This window comes from Crotalus tigris, unplaced genomic scaffold (genome assembly GCF_016545835.1).
Source record: "Crotalus tigris isolate CLP2741 ecotype Arizona unplaced genomic scaffold, ASM1654583v1 scf7180000017536.10889498, whole genome shotgun sequence".
Classification (NCBI taxonomy): Eukaryota; Metazoa; Chordata; class Lepidosauria; order Squamata; family Viperidae; genus Crotalus; species Crotalus tigris.
In genome coordinates, this window is record NW_024096460.1 from 5,742,646 (window position 1) to 5,757,654 (window position 15,009).

The following is a 15,009-nucleotide window of genomic DNA, read 5'->3' on the forward strand; positions in this document are numbered from 1 at the left end:
ATGTATTCTGAGAACATTATAGCACCAAACCAGGCAGGTTTTAAGGACAGACATCCAACAATAAATCAGTGCCTGATATTACATCATTTGGCAGAAAAATACCACAAACTTTCAAATAGAGCTCTTGTTGCTGCCTTTATTAAATTAAGTGACTTTTTACTCCATTCCCTGAGAAAAACATTAAGGAAACTAGCTAATTCATTGATTGATGATTGCTTAATTTGATTATTCAGTTGCACTACAATAACAGAAAGCCAGTTAAAGCACTAATTTTTGTGATCTAATAGAGCCTATCCCCACTCACACACGTTAAGCATTAGTTCCCCTATTGTTCAGCCTTTAAATTAATGATATTGTAACTTTTGTCCTCCATCTCTCTTTTACCATCCAATGCCAGTTCTTCTATATGTAACTGACAGTCATTTTTATGGTTTCAAAAATTGGGCTATGTAGAGGTCTTAAAGAACTTTCGAGGTACTCTGCTTGGGAATGGCTCAAAATCAATTACCAAAAACAAAATTTGATTTTTGGAGAAGATCCTATAATAATATATCAAGCCGGACAGTTAATGGCAGACCTATTGAGTGGGTGAAATTTAAATATCTAGTTATTCACTTTCAATCTTCTACATCCCAGGTTCATTAAATAAAAGAGCTAGTTGTGAAAGTTCAAAGAAGCAACTTTGTCCTTGCAGCAATTAAATTATTAAAGGCCAAAGTCCTAGGGGTGATGTTAATGAATCTCAGATATGTATGTACAAAAATGTTTCAATCCTTGAACAAATACAAACAAAATTCTTAAAATCAGGTATTCTTTACTCAACTTTTAATGCCATCACCAGAGTAGAGCTTGGTTGCATCTCATTCAAGACTCAGGCAAGATTATGTCACGTAAGATTCTGGACAAAACAAATCATTGGGGAACATCATTGGTACATCTCATTCCACATGGTATACATCATGGTCTAAACAATTAGACCAAGATTTGAGACTATAGATGGTCAATACCAGCCACACTTTCTTTAGACCAGTGGTTCTCAACCTGTGGGTCGGGACCCCATTTGGGGTCGAACGACCATTTCACGGGGGTCGCCAAACAATGCAGTCCACCATTTTTTCCCCTTTTCCTTAGCTGTGCTACTCCCTTTTATTCTATTGGCTTTTGAAAGCCAATAGAATAGACTCTCTTGGATAGAGTCTAATTCTATTGGCTTTCAAAAGCCAATAGGAATTGTTCAGGCTGTCTCTACCCTGCTGAGCCCGCCAAAAGTCCCATTCTGCAAACGGTACTGCACCAGTTGAGTAGTCCTCGATTTACGACTGGTTGGGGGTCGCAGCATTAAAAAGGTTGAGAACCACTGCTTTAGACTTTAAAAAAGCCTAGGTAGAACATAAATAGAGGAAAGACACTGGATTTGTTGACAGGAAGTTTGGCAATTCGAGACCCAAGCACCACATGGTAGGGTGAGCTCCCATTCTTGCCTCAGCTCCTGCCAACCTGGCTGTTTGAAAGCATGCAAATGCAATAAGATAGTAGGTACTACTTCAGTGGAAAGGTAACAGTGTTCTGTGTGCCTCAGCATACAGTCATGCTGGCCTCATGACCATGGAAGCATCTTCGGACAACACTGGGTCCCTCGGCTAGGAAACAAAAATAAACACTACCCCCTAGAGTCAGGCTTTTTTTGTCATAGAATGCACTGGAATGGAGTTCCGGCATCTTTTTTTGACGGATTTTCCAGAGTTGCCTTCAACAAAATCCTATAACCATATGACACTCAGGAAGACAGAGCCAAACTCCCCTTGGATGCTGCCCATTTAACTTCCATAAGATTCTGTATTTCCATAGCAAAGAGTCTTCTCTCTAGTTCATGTAAATACTTTTCCTACTTGGGTGACAGCTGGTCAATATGTCAGCTTCCATATGAAGATCAAGTGTGATTTTCCTCAAATATAGAAGTTGAGTCTGTGCCCTTGTACTTTCATTGATGATTAGAATTAATACACCCCTTTTAAGCCTGAGAGATTCCATTCACAATGAGATTTTTCTTACTAAACGATCGATACTTAGTGTTTTGAAAACAGTCACAATTTTTTATTTATAGCCTTAGCTTGTAGAAATTGTTTGGTGGCTCCAGTGAATTATTAATTTTATAGAGTTTCTTACTCTTTCTTTTATATATGTATGTCTTGTGTGTGTATGTATTGGTGTGCTGTATTTTAAGTTTTGATGGGTTGGTAGGCAGGCAGACAGACAGACAGACAGATGCCTCATTTGGGGCCTTAGATGTTTTTTAACCTTATTTTGATTGAACTGTATTCTAATATTGTAATTTTTTCTTCCTATCATTACTGACCAATCAATATCTAAATATTAAAAGTATGTAGAACTGAGTTTCCTGAAGCAGGTGTTGAACACAAGCTTGAGTATGTTAAATTTAATCTTTATAATTAAGAAAAAAGAGTGGAAAATGGTATTGGAAAGATCAAACAGGGAATCAGATAAATGTGGAAAGATGTTTTACTGAGCTATCCTTCTCACTCTTGAGCAAGAGGAATTTTCTGTGTCAGTGAAACTCTATAATTAGCTTGCCAGAGCTGTGTCATCTCTCAACCACAGGAATAGAATCAGATTTCATTTTTACATCCTATATTTTACTGAAAGGTCATAAAGTAATAATGAGAGATAGATGGCATGATAAGCCAACTTGTTTCTGTTTCTTTGAAGCTATGGAGTAATTAACTCTACATCAATGCCTGGTTTTGCATGGCTTTCCTACAAAGTAATGGATATACAGTATATACTCTAATCCCTATTATCCATACATAAAAGATACAGGTTTTTCCTTTCTAGTTTGCTAAGTTGCCCCTTTTACATGTGGAGGGAGACATCAATGTTTGTTTTCAGGCTTTGTGGGCAGATTGAACCTACCCTCCTCAGTGACCATTAAAGTTCCTGTGTTACCAGCAAATTATTACCGTATATAAGAAGCGTGGAATGCTTTGATTATAGAAGTGTTATTTTCAACCCATGCATCTCTAAAGAAAACCTACCTATTTAAAAGATGTTGTTTTCTAAAGCTATTATCTAAACTACATACTTGACATAGGTTTGCGTAGACGTTGCTGTTTCAATAGGGTATACATGCTAGAGATTCCAGCACATTCCAGGACTGCGCTATTTGGGACTTTGTCATGCCAGGTGATGCTGAGAATATGTCGGAGACAGCGTATATGAAAAGTGTTCAGCTTTCCCTCCTGCCGTACGTGAAGAGTCCAAGACTCACTGCAGTATAAAAGTCAGTAAAAATAATAAAGTCAGGATATAAATAAACAATTTTTTACTTGAGACAGATTAAATGACATTTTGATAGGATGGTGCATTGAGTCCTCTTGTACAGGGTTGCCTGTTATGTAAGGATTGCATTCTTGAATGATTATTGATATATTTAATATACCAACTTGTAATCTGTGTTGCTCAAAGTTATTAGAAGCCAAAATGCTGGATTTCAGTCTTTCAGGCAGCTTGAGAAAGAACAAAAGGTTAACATCACAAATACAGTGAGTTCATAAACATATCCTATATCATTCTGTAGGTTAATTTCAGGTTTCTTTTTTATATTTGGAATCCTGTTTCTTTCCATGAAAGATTACTTTTCATGATGGTATCTAATTACTGTGATACAGAACAGGCCATTTGGGGGAGAGATGGAGAGGAATCAACAATGTAGCTCACAGGTAATAAAACCAATTTACAAAGATATTAATCCAGATTTTACTCATTTAGCATTAGGTTCTTGTATATCATATATAGAGATAGAAACAGATAGATAGATAGATAGATAGATAGATAGATAGATAGATAGATAGATAGATAGATAGATAGATAGATAGATCTAATCAATGACTTCAGTCAACTGAGTGTAGAAACACTCTTTATTTCCATTAGTAATGACAACTTCACACCTCTAAGCCTACAGTCCTATCATTCCTTTCCTTATGATAAGTTCCCCAAATAAGTGACTTATTAGCCCAGGAAGGTTTTAAAAACAGAGTTAGCAGGGGAACCAAGAGAAAGAAAAGAGTAGATAAGAATTGCCACCAAAGGGCAATTGGTGCTTAAAAGCAAAATAGCAAGTTTCAGATAATCATCCCCAGGATTAGAGAAAGCCACTAGAGGGTATTGTAGCTTCTTCCTTCTTTCTAGCCCAGGACTTCTCTGATATTGAACTGCACATTTTGAGCATTGCCCACAGCAGCTGGTAAGACCATCTCTCAGCATAGATAAGCAGACCAAGCAGCTTTTCCCGCAGTCAGAGGCTAACAGGCCTTGAGCAATGCATAATGTGAATATATTGGTAGGCAACATTCAGCACCCCATCTAGGCATTACGTTAAAGGGTTCCTTGTAATAACAAAAAAGTATGCCTTTATATATTATTTATACAAAGCACACATCAAGTGTACTGTGAATCAAATGCATTTACAAAGCTTTGAAATATGACACTTTTCTGTGTTCTTTTTTTTTTGCACAAAATTTGCATGGAGGGGCAATGCAGAAACAAAGATTAAGGACATAATAAGAACTGTGCACTAAATGAATCATTTTAGGAACAATGTGCACAAAAAATACCACTTCTTGAGACAGAATTTGGAAATTTGGCATTGAACTTATGATCAGGAAAATGAGTAACTGAGAGAAGATTGACAAATGAATCTATAACTAGTTGTAATAGGAAATAGCATGAAGGAAGTTTATCTTCCTTTTACTATTATGCATATTCTTTCCATAATTGTTATTTTAAAAGGGAGGAGGAATATGATGAAACTAATAACTTTGCAGAAGGAATGTTTCAATTAAAATAAAGTTCCCCACGTCTAAAAGGATGGTGTTAGAACACATGCTTTGCATACATTTGATCCAGATTTAATCCATGTCATATTTAATTAGCAGTGAGAAAGACCTCTATTCAAAGTCCTAGAGAGGTACTAGGCTGAAATGATTAACAGATGTTTCTGTGGAAATGTCTTGAGCAGTACAAATTGCTCTGGGAAAGGAAAGGCAAGTGATAAAAAAAAAAACCTTTTTAAACCATATAGAGAGGATGATTGATTCATATTCTCAACGAAAATGAACATCGTTTGAGAATTCCATCCATACAATTAACAGTTATATGGAATGGGAAACTGGGATAATATCTGTTGCACTTCTCTTTTTCACATCCCCATCACTTGTTGGGGAGAATATTTATAAAGAGAAATATGTTCTATATGTATGCATCTCACCAAGACACACATTGTTTTGTAGATCAGTTTTGTGTGGTTGTGAAGCTTTGACCTTCATGGGGATGTGGTGATTGGTTTGATTGAGGATGTGATTAGATGACATTTGCAAATTACCACATGTTAAAAAACCATAGCTCACCAGGTTAATTGTGATCACAATGTAAGTCTAAGCATTAATGAAAGTAATTACAGTGCTGACAGTGATTCACCTCCTGGAATGGGGGAATTTGTTCCATAAGGCAAAAAGGATTGTGTGAATCTTCCTTGGGAATTATAGAATAATGATTTTCCCTCCCATGTACTCTTATATTTTGTAAAATTTGATGTTGTTTGGACTTAAAATAAATGCTAGTGGCATGTGTTATTTTATGGAAGTTGAGAATTACTCTTCAACATAATTTAAAAAAAAAACAATCTGTGAGAGACATTGAATAGTTTTAGGAGATTTATTCTCTCTTTTGTGTGAATATATGTTTACTGTTCTTGAGGATGTATTTAACTGAAGCTGAACCATTGAAAGCACCAACTAAAGAGATATTATTATTATTAAAATTACTGATTAACTGTAATTATATATTGCTTTGTTTTTACTGTATATTGCTGTATTTTATTGTTATTATACATTATTGTGGCTGTTGCTTCTGTACACCACAAAGAATTTCTTTGAAGTAGTTTATAAATGCATAGCAAGTATATATTTCTAAAGAAAATGTTAATTTAATATGATAATTAGATTATCCCTGTATAATTATTTATATAAAAGTAAACTTTATAGCATTGATCTCAGTGAAAATTATGTGTACAAGGTAGTATATTACCTCATGCATTTTAGACTCATGATTGAAGCAGCATGAAAACCCTGGTATAATATATATATGCCAATTTTCCAAAATCAATCCTCTGAAAATGCTGGATATAAAACTAAGAGAAAAAGAATGGTTATTTTATCTTTAGCTAAAACATGTTTGATAAGATGTTCTTGCAAAAATATGCCACTGTTAAATCTTCTAGAAACTTGCCAGGTTATATAGAATGATATGTTTATCATTTTGCTTGTTCAGGAATATGAGATTGTAGAGAGAGAAAGAAAGGATATTCCATAGTTAGGCTACCACTATCTAGAATCCTTTTCTCTTACATTTCCAGAAAGTGATGATAGGATATAAACCGTGGCAAGATAGACAGCAGCAGATTTAATACATAAGGAAATAAAAATATAAACACTCACAGCAGAAGCAGTGTTTTCTCAACTGTCATAGTCTCCAAAGCTCCTTCCTATTCAGGGCTTTGAGTCTGATCCCTGATATCCTGAGAAGAGACTGGGAAGCATTTAGCAACCAGTTCAACAGACAATTAAAATCAGTAAAAAAGGGTTTCTAGATTACATATTTGATAGTAGATTAGCTAATGCATTGTCTATTTGCTGCCTTCTTATTTCATCTTGAGAGCCAGAGGCGTTTAGAAAGTAGAGATGCATCAAAAGCAGCTATTGTAATGTTTGACAGACATTGATACAATTAAGATGCCTAATGCACATAAGAAGCAGATTAGAGTTGGAAGAACTGCTTAATGTGAAACTTGTTTATTCTGGAACTAGAATCTTATTTTCATCAGTAATTCTTGCCTGCCAGAAAGCAGACTGCATTTACTTTTGGGCCAGAAACGGTTGAGAAAGTAGATTGTAAAATATTCCTGGTTTTCAATCAGTTGTGCAGCCAGTGATCATTTTCACAGTGTGAGTTCTTTCAATCTTATTTTCCTTTCCACAGTGTTTTTTGTTTTCTTTTGTTTTTCTTTCTTAACTGTATATATTTGTCTTTAGAATATATGTAAATGAATACATATCTGCAGTGATTTATTCTAACAAAACTCCAGCATTCTAATACTAGATTTTTATTCATTTCTATTCAGCATACACTCTTGTACTATGAAATTTAATGGAATTTACCCACTAAATATGGACCTGTATCTTTAGTAACAACACTAAGATGATACAGAAAAGAGGATTATTATTATTATTATTATTATTATTATTATTATTAATAATAATAATAATAATAATAATAGTAATAGAGTTGGAAGGGACATTAGAGGTCTTCTAGTCCAACCCCCTGCTCAGGCAGGAAACCCTATACCAGTGTTTCCCAAACTTGACAATTTTAAGGCATGAGGACTTCAACTCCCAGAATTCCACGCTGGCTGTGGAATTCTGGGAGTTGAAGTCCACATGCCTTAAAATTGTCAAGTTTGGGAAACACTGCCCTATACCATTTCAGACAAATGGTTGTCCAATCTCTTCTTAAAAACTTCCGGTGTTGGAGCATTCACAGCTTCTGGAGGCAGGTTGTTCCACTGATTAATTGTTCTAACTGTCAAGAAATTTCTCCTTAGTTCTAGGTTGCTTCTCTCTTTGATTAGTTTCCATCCATTGCTTTTTGTCCTGCCTTTGGAGAATAGCCTGACTCCCTCTTCTTTGTGGCAACCCCTGAGATATTGGAACACGGCTATCATGTCACTCCTCATCCTGCTTTTCATTAAACGAGACATTCCTTATATGTTTTAGCCTCCAGTCCCCTAATCATCTTTGTTGCTCTTCTCTGTACTCTTTTTATAGTCTCAACATCTTTTTTACATTGTGGCGACCAAAACTGGATGCAGTATTCCAAGCGTGGCCTTACCAAGGCATTGTAAAGTGGTATTAACACTTCACGTGATCTTGATCCTACCCCTCTATTAATGCAGCCTAGCACTGTGTTGGCTTTTTTGGCAGCTGCAGCACACTACTGGCTCATATTTAAGTGATTGTCCGCTAGGACTCTGAGATCCCTCTCACAGTTACTACTGTTGAGCCAGGTACCACCTATACTGTACCTATGCATTTGGTTTTTCTTGCCTAAATGTAGAACCTTACTTTTTAAATGTTTTTTTGATAAGTTGGCTTTTGCACTATGAAGTTGTGCGTATTTATATTGTAGCACATGGAATTGCTTTGGAATATTTGAAAATTGAAGTTGCTGCAGGAAACTGGCTTTGGTCCAGGGCAAGAAAATAGCTTTTGAAAAATCATGCTACGCTTCCATTTTATACACATCAAACTTGAACAGGAATTCTTCCCCAGCGATCTTTATCTTCCCTTTGTTAGATTTCTTCTCTGTTCATTGGGAATATGATGGAGCCAGATTGTTAATTATTTAGCTGTGTTGTTAATAGTCATCTGACAATTATGAGCCACAACAAAGGACTTGGAACAAGGTTACAAATCATTTCTTTCTGATTCTCTCTGTAATGCTTCCTGCCAAATCTTCCCAGCATCCTCAGTTTGCATATACAGTATTTCACCGTTCCATCCTCTGATCTTCAAGCATCAAGGATATTGAAGAGGAGAAAAAAGCATGAGGTTCCTATATCAAAATGCAAATGTATGGGTCTCTAAAGTAAATCTCCTTGGCAACTCTGTTACTTTATCTTCCAGCAAATGCAGATTTTCTGGAAAAAATAGTAGCAGGAAACACAAGCACTAGACTGGTGTTTCCTGACATTATTCAATTCACCTATTTATTTATGGAAATAATTATTTTACTTTCCTGATTATGTGCAGTCTTCTTCTTCTTCCTAGTGTTATTCCTGTGCTATGCCAGGTTCTGCTTAATCCTGCTATGGCAGGGTCCTTTCCTGATTATGTGCAATGAAGAAAAATATCTAGGGTCGGTTATCTGGTCTGTCCACAATAAATAACATGAGTTTTACATGATGAGCTCTAATGTCTTTATTTTACTCCCTCACTCCTTATTAAATGTGCAGGGAATAGTTTCACTAGTTGAATTTAGTTGTCTTTTTAAATACTGTACATTGTACCTCTGCTTTTGATAGTATTTAGAAATTAAAAGAGAGCACATAATTTTTATCAAATAGAAGAAATAAATGTTACTTTGACTTTGTTTAAATTAAGCTTAAATTTAGATTAAAACAAAACCTTCCATTTAAAAGAACTTGGTTCTTGACCCTGAAGAAATAATACAATCCTAGCCATGAAAAATGGTGGGTGGCTGCAGCTATCGCCTCTGAAAGTCAAAGAACAATACTATTTAAACATTAAAAACAAACCATGGCTTTGTATAACACTGGCTTCTGGGCAGGCAACTCCTATATTCGTACATGAGGCTAGATTAAGATAATCAAGGACTGATAAGCTGTTATTCAGACTTATTCAGAAATGGAATCAATTAGTCTGAGTGAGCATGGTTGCCAGAAGATTTATGGCTTAGCATGAAATATGCACAAAATCACTGTCTGAGTTGCCACATCACAGTAAGCCACAGTTCACAAAACTCTTAGACCAAAGCTGTAGGGAGCTCAGCACAGTATGCGATATATATTCCTTTACATCTTTCAGTAATATAGTGTCTCTGTATGTGTGTATGCATATTTATATTCATTTTTTGTCCAATGTACACAAAGAACTGGGGAATATCAGCACAGCTTAAAATATTAATTGATTTAATTTACATTAGGCTATTGGAAGGAGTGTATGCTTAAATCTTGGCTCGCCAACATGGAATATATGATGGAACATATTTCAGAGAGATACAATAGCACGTGCTTATACTTTTACTGACTCTTAATTAATTTCAAGTAGCTTGTCTTTTAAGATACAAATCCTTCTTAAGCAGCATCATTAATGATAAATACAAGTATATATTATTTTTAAAATAATGAAATACTTTTGGAATTCCCCCCCCCCAGCATTTTCTGCTCATGTCAAGCGAGAGTTGAGGAAGACAAATTTGCAATAAATTTCTGGGATGATCTTTATTTCCTTTCCTCCTTTCTTCCCTACTATATTCTGAATGCAGGGAAAGTCTACTGATGCCTCAAAATAAAAGTCTCAATATTTTCATTAATAACTTTTGAACACCCTACCAGTTAGCTTCTGGGTGCAATTCAAGGTGCTAGTTGTTTCAGCACATGGCACCTTTCAACAAGCGTAATATAAGTATACACTATCTAGATTTATCCCTCTAAATATAGGATAAGGGCAGCTTCCTCCAATCCATATTTCAGAAAATGAACTGAACTACAGATAGTCCTTGACTTAAGACCACAACTGAGCCCAACATTTCTGTTGCTAAGCGAGACATTTCTTAAGTAAAGTTGCCCCATTTGACGACCTTTCTTTCCACAGTGGTTAAGTGAATTCTTGCCATAGTTGCTATGCTGGTAACACGGTTGTTAAGTGAATCTGGCTTCCCCCATTGACTTTGCTTGTCAGAAGGTCACAAAAGGGAATCACTTGACCCCAGAACACTGCAACTGTCATAAATACAAGTCAGTTGCCTTGCATCTGAATTTTGATCACATGACCATGCTGCAACAGTCGTAAGTGTGTGGTCATAAGTCACTTTTTTCATGCCGTTGTAACTTTGAATGATCACTCAATGAACTGTTGTAAGTTGAAAAGTACCTATACTGGTGATCCAGCATTTTAGGTACACACATCTTGCGGGTCATCAACATTTCTGCTATTTAAATTAATACAGAGTTGCTAACTGTAATTAGCCTAGGGATGTTAAAAACATCTTCAGCTAACCACATTATGGGCACAAGGAGGAACCATGCATTGTGATACTTCACAGTGTGTAATGGGCATAATTTGCATTGTGATGCCATGGCACACTTTTTCACCATTCTGACAAAGTCTTGGCTTGCTGCAGATATGTCTGAACCACATGCAAGTCATAATATTTCAAAATCATCTAACAGCGAATCAAAGAATTGTCCTTACCCTCATTAGCCAAATGCATACTAGCATGTAACTTTTCATTATGTAATGGTCAAAACACTTCATGTATTTTCAACCTAACCATTCGCACAGTATGCTAAATAATATTTCATTGATTTGGGAAGAAAACATTCACTGCCAAAATTTAAAAAAATCCTGTGTCTTGTCTCTTGAAAGTCCATATTCCTATAATACACTTTGATTTAATAGCCAAGGTGCTTAACAGCTTATTAAATTGAAATATTATTTCTTCAATTCTCATATTGAATTTTCTCTTCAGCTAAGTGGCTGATTATTGAAAAATGTGTGCACCTTATATATCTCAAACTAAATTGCTTTTGTAAAAAGGACAATTTGAAAATTTTATTGGGAAAATATGAAATATTTTCAAAATCAACATCAAGACTTGAATTTCTCCTGCTGTGAAATAAAATGTTCCATGTGTCAGCAATAGCTTTTCTTGTTTATTAAAAAATCAAATTCATTAACATAAGAAACATTTGCTCATAGATTCTGATATATCACTAAATACTCATGTGTGAAAAGAAAAGAAAACACATTCGTTTGAACATTGGACTTTATTTTTGAGCTCTACAAAGGAAACTGCAAAATAAACAGCAGATTACCAGATGGTCTGATGTAACAACAATAATAAAAATTTCTAAGCTCAAAGTTATTAGGATATGATTATCTGCTACAATGCCTTAACTCTGAAGTTACTGCTTTAATAAAGACAGTACTGTTTATAATTACAGTGTACAAACTAGAAAATGATGGGCATGAAACGCATACACCCAAAGCTTTAATTTTCTGCATTTAAAGATGCATTACACCATTCCTCATCTGAAAATATAGCTTACAAATATCATAAATGAAATAATCCCTTCTTGCAGAATTACATATTTAAAAGCATAGAATGAAACAGGATTAGAACGAAAAGAGTCAATTCAGAGCCAAGTGGTTTACAGTGCCACAATCAGCAGATCAAAGTGGTGGATCTGCCCATAAAAAAGCTGTTATATTCTGTTACTCATGTGGCCTTGGGCACAGTGAGTAGCTGGAGAGAGGAAGGGTCCAGCTTTTAGAACTATATATTTCTGTTTGCCAAACTGGACATGGTATAACTGCATCAATTCTATATTGAAAATCTAGGACTAGTTACAAGCTTTTTCACAGCCTTCATTTGAGAGGCTGATTTTAAGTTTTAAAATGCTTTTAAATCAATTATCTGCAGGATAAAGCATCTTTGTTATTATGGGTAATAATTTCTCAGGATAATATCTCAGTTATCAAAGCTACAAAGGGACTGCCCTCCAGAGTTTGGAAGCAACACAAATAGTTGTGTGTTTTTTGAAGACTCTTCCACTTATTTGTGTAGCTGCCATTAGTCTCTGCATTCTTTGTTCTTACAAAGGATATCAAAACCATAATTTTATCTTAAGTATAACTTAATCATTTTAATTTTTTTAGTTTTTTTAAATTTATTGCTAATGAACATATCACTACTTGAAATTTTCATTATGCTATTGATTTCTGGTGGTTGCCCTTTAACTCGTGTAAATTATGGTGATTTTCACAAAAGTGAAATTTTCTGAATAAATAGAAGAAAATTGTAATTTCATACACTGACAGAATGGCAAATTAGAGATCAATGAACAATGGACTACCTGTGAAGAGTGATTCCAAACAGTATTAATGAGGACTTTCATCCACTTGAGAAACCAAGACAACTTCAGAGCATTATCAAAAGAGAAAACTCCCTGGAAGCCTCACCCCAAACCAAATATATAATTTGTTGTAACAAGCATATGTTGAATCCTGCAAATCACAGTCATTGATAGCTTTATTTTCACCAGTTGAGGAAGTAAATAAAACCTTGAGTTTTAAACTTGTTGAATGAAAATGGAACGAGTCACTGAAGCTGCACTGCCTATGATTTCTGTCTTTGAAGCCCATAGAATTAAGATCAGCGGTGAGATTCAAATACCTGAACAACTGGTTCTCTGTATGGATGCCACTTCCGGAAGTCCATTCTGGAAGTGACGTCCACGCAGTTCTGGTGGGCTGTTAGGGGCCTGGAAGGTCTCCCCTGGCTCAGAACAGACTTCTGGAAGTGGTGTCCATGCACTTCTGGCGGTCCATTCTGGGCCTTGCGAAAAAGGGCTAGGGCATCAGCAGCCGATTCGCTGAAGCCAACAAAAAATTAGCTACCGGTTCTACCAAACCGGTGTGAACCGGTTGAATTTCACCACTGACTAAGATGATTTTTTAAGATGGTCTCAAGATATCACCTTGAATCATTCCAAAATACAGCTCATTAAAGACTGCCGCTGCAGTCAAATCTGCCAAAATATATAGAATGTACCAAAAATCAGTCTTCATAAGCCAACAGATGATGTTGGAGACCTTCATGTTAGAATTCACATTAGAAGGAATGTTACTGTGTCATGAGTTAAAGGAGTAAGGAAGTATTTAGAACAAAATGGCAGCCAATTTGAACATTTAATATAATGTATTTAATAAATCATTTATAGGGGATTACAGGACTAGTCCCAGTTCCAAGATGTTACAAATAAATAGATGTGAAATTGATCACCGTTTGCAGTGCTTAAAAACAAGTGACTTACTAAAGGGAGCATTAGGCAAGTTCCTCTGCATGCTAACCATGACCTATTCAATAACTATAGTGTGGGTAGAAGTAGGATCCTCCTTTAATTTCCTAAGTATTAAGGTGGATGAGTATTTGTTTTTGTAATTTCATCACTGGTACTGAACAACATGTTCAAATCCTTAAATTTGCTTTGGTTAAGTAAGTTAACTTACTTAACATAAAATTACATACTGTAAATAACAAATTAGTGGATAGAATTAATTAGTGTCTTCTTTGTACAGAACAGCCCATTTGTAGATATGATCCATAGCTTATTGGTTTGGGCAAGGAGAAGGTAGATGGCAGTGACCAGTGTGGCAGGAGTAGCATCCTCTTTTTGTCTCCTATTAAGATGGATGATGGCCTGATTTAATACACTTTAGGTTTTACTGTTTATAAAACATGGGAATTTCAGGGATTCTTTGAACAATGTTTGTGGTTTCCTGTTCTCAGAATGGTAGGAAAAGCCCACTGCAGATTTTTAGGACTTGCACTGCCAGCCTGTGGTGGTATGTTTGGAAGTGGTTCCAGAGATTGCCAAAAAAAAGGGGGGGGGGGTTGGGACTGCAATTGCCTAATCCTGCTCAAAACCATGTCTGTACAAGCAACCCCTACAATAGTCAAGTTCATAGACAAACAGATCACAATGCTGGGATGGGAGTGGGGGAGAGATAAAGTACAAAACTTGCTGTTGGCCATGTTCATTATATCTTTGTTTAAACATTGACTCATGGTTAAAAGAGACAGAAGGCACCGTGTGAAGTAGCACTAGGAATGAGACTTTGCAGAGAATGAAATGTGTACTTGCTATTGTTTCCATGCCCCAATTCATCCTCTCTCTGTTTTGTACTTTTTATCCTCTTTGCAGACCTTGTGATGAGCAGCATCCAAAAGTCAAAGCCGACCTTTATGTGAACAATCTGGCAGAAGCTGTTGATATAATTCTCAAATGTTTGCATAAATAAAAATGCTGCAGGAGTCCACTTAAGGCAGATGTTAATGTAAGATCTTTAGCATAACTGCACATTTCTAGTAATGTTCAAATCTTCATCCATTGTTTATGGACTAATTGTGAAGCAATGTACAGCACCACAAACATGCGTTCAACAGTCTAATTTAATTTGCTATTTTATCCAGCTAAAGTGATAGATTAACCACAATGAAAAACAAAAAAAAAGTTTAATTCCCCCCTGTTACTCTGCTCTAGGAATCATTTGAATCTTGTCTGTCTGTTTTGGGAGTATTGTAACACATCACCAAATAAATCTGTGTGCCATGTACCACTCAAGATAGGAA

The 15,009-nt window shown here is 35.7% G+C and overlaps 1 protein-coding gene across 1 annotated transcript in view; it reads left to right on the plus strand.

Annotated features, from left to right (window-relative positions):
* LOC120306755 (phospholysine phosphohistidine inorganic pyrophosphate phosphatase) overlaps positions 1–15,009 on the plus strand; it is a 130,430-nt gene extending 115,421 nt beyond the window's left edge. Inside the window, exon 7 of the mRNA XM_039340587.1 lies at positions 14,582–15,009. Coding sequence (XP_039196521.1) covers positions 14,582–14,678 — 97 coding nt within the window. The 3' untranslated portion in view covers positions 14,679–15,009. The remainder of the gene's footprint in view (positions 1–14,581) is intronic.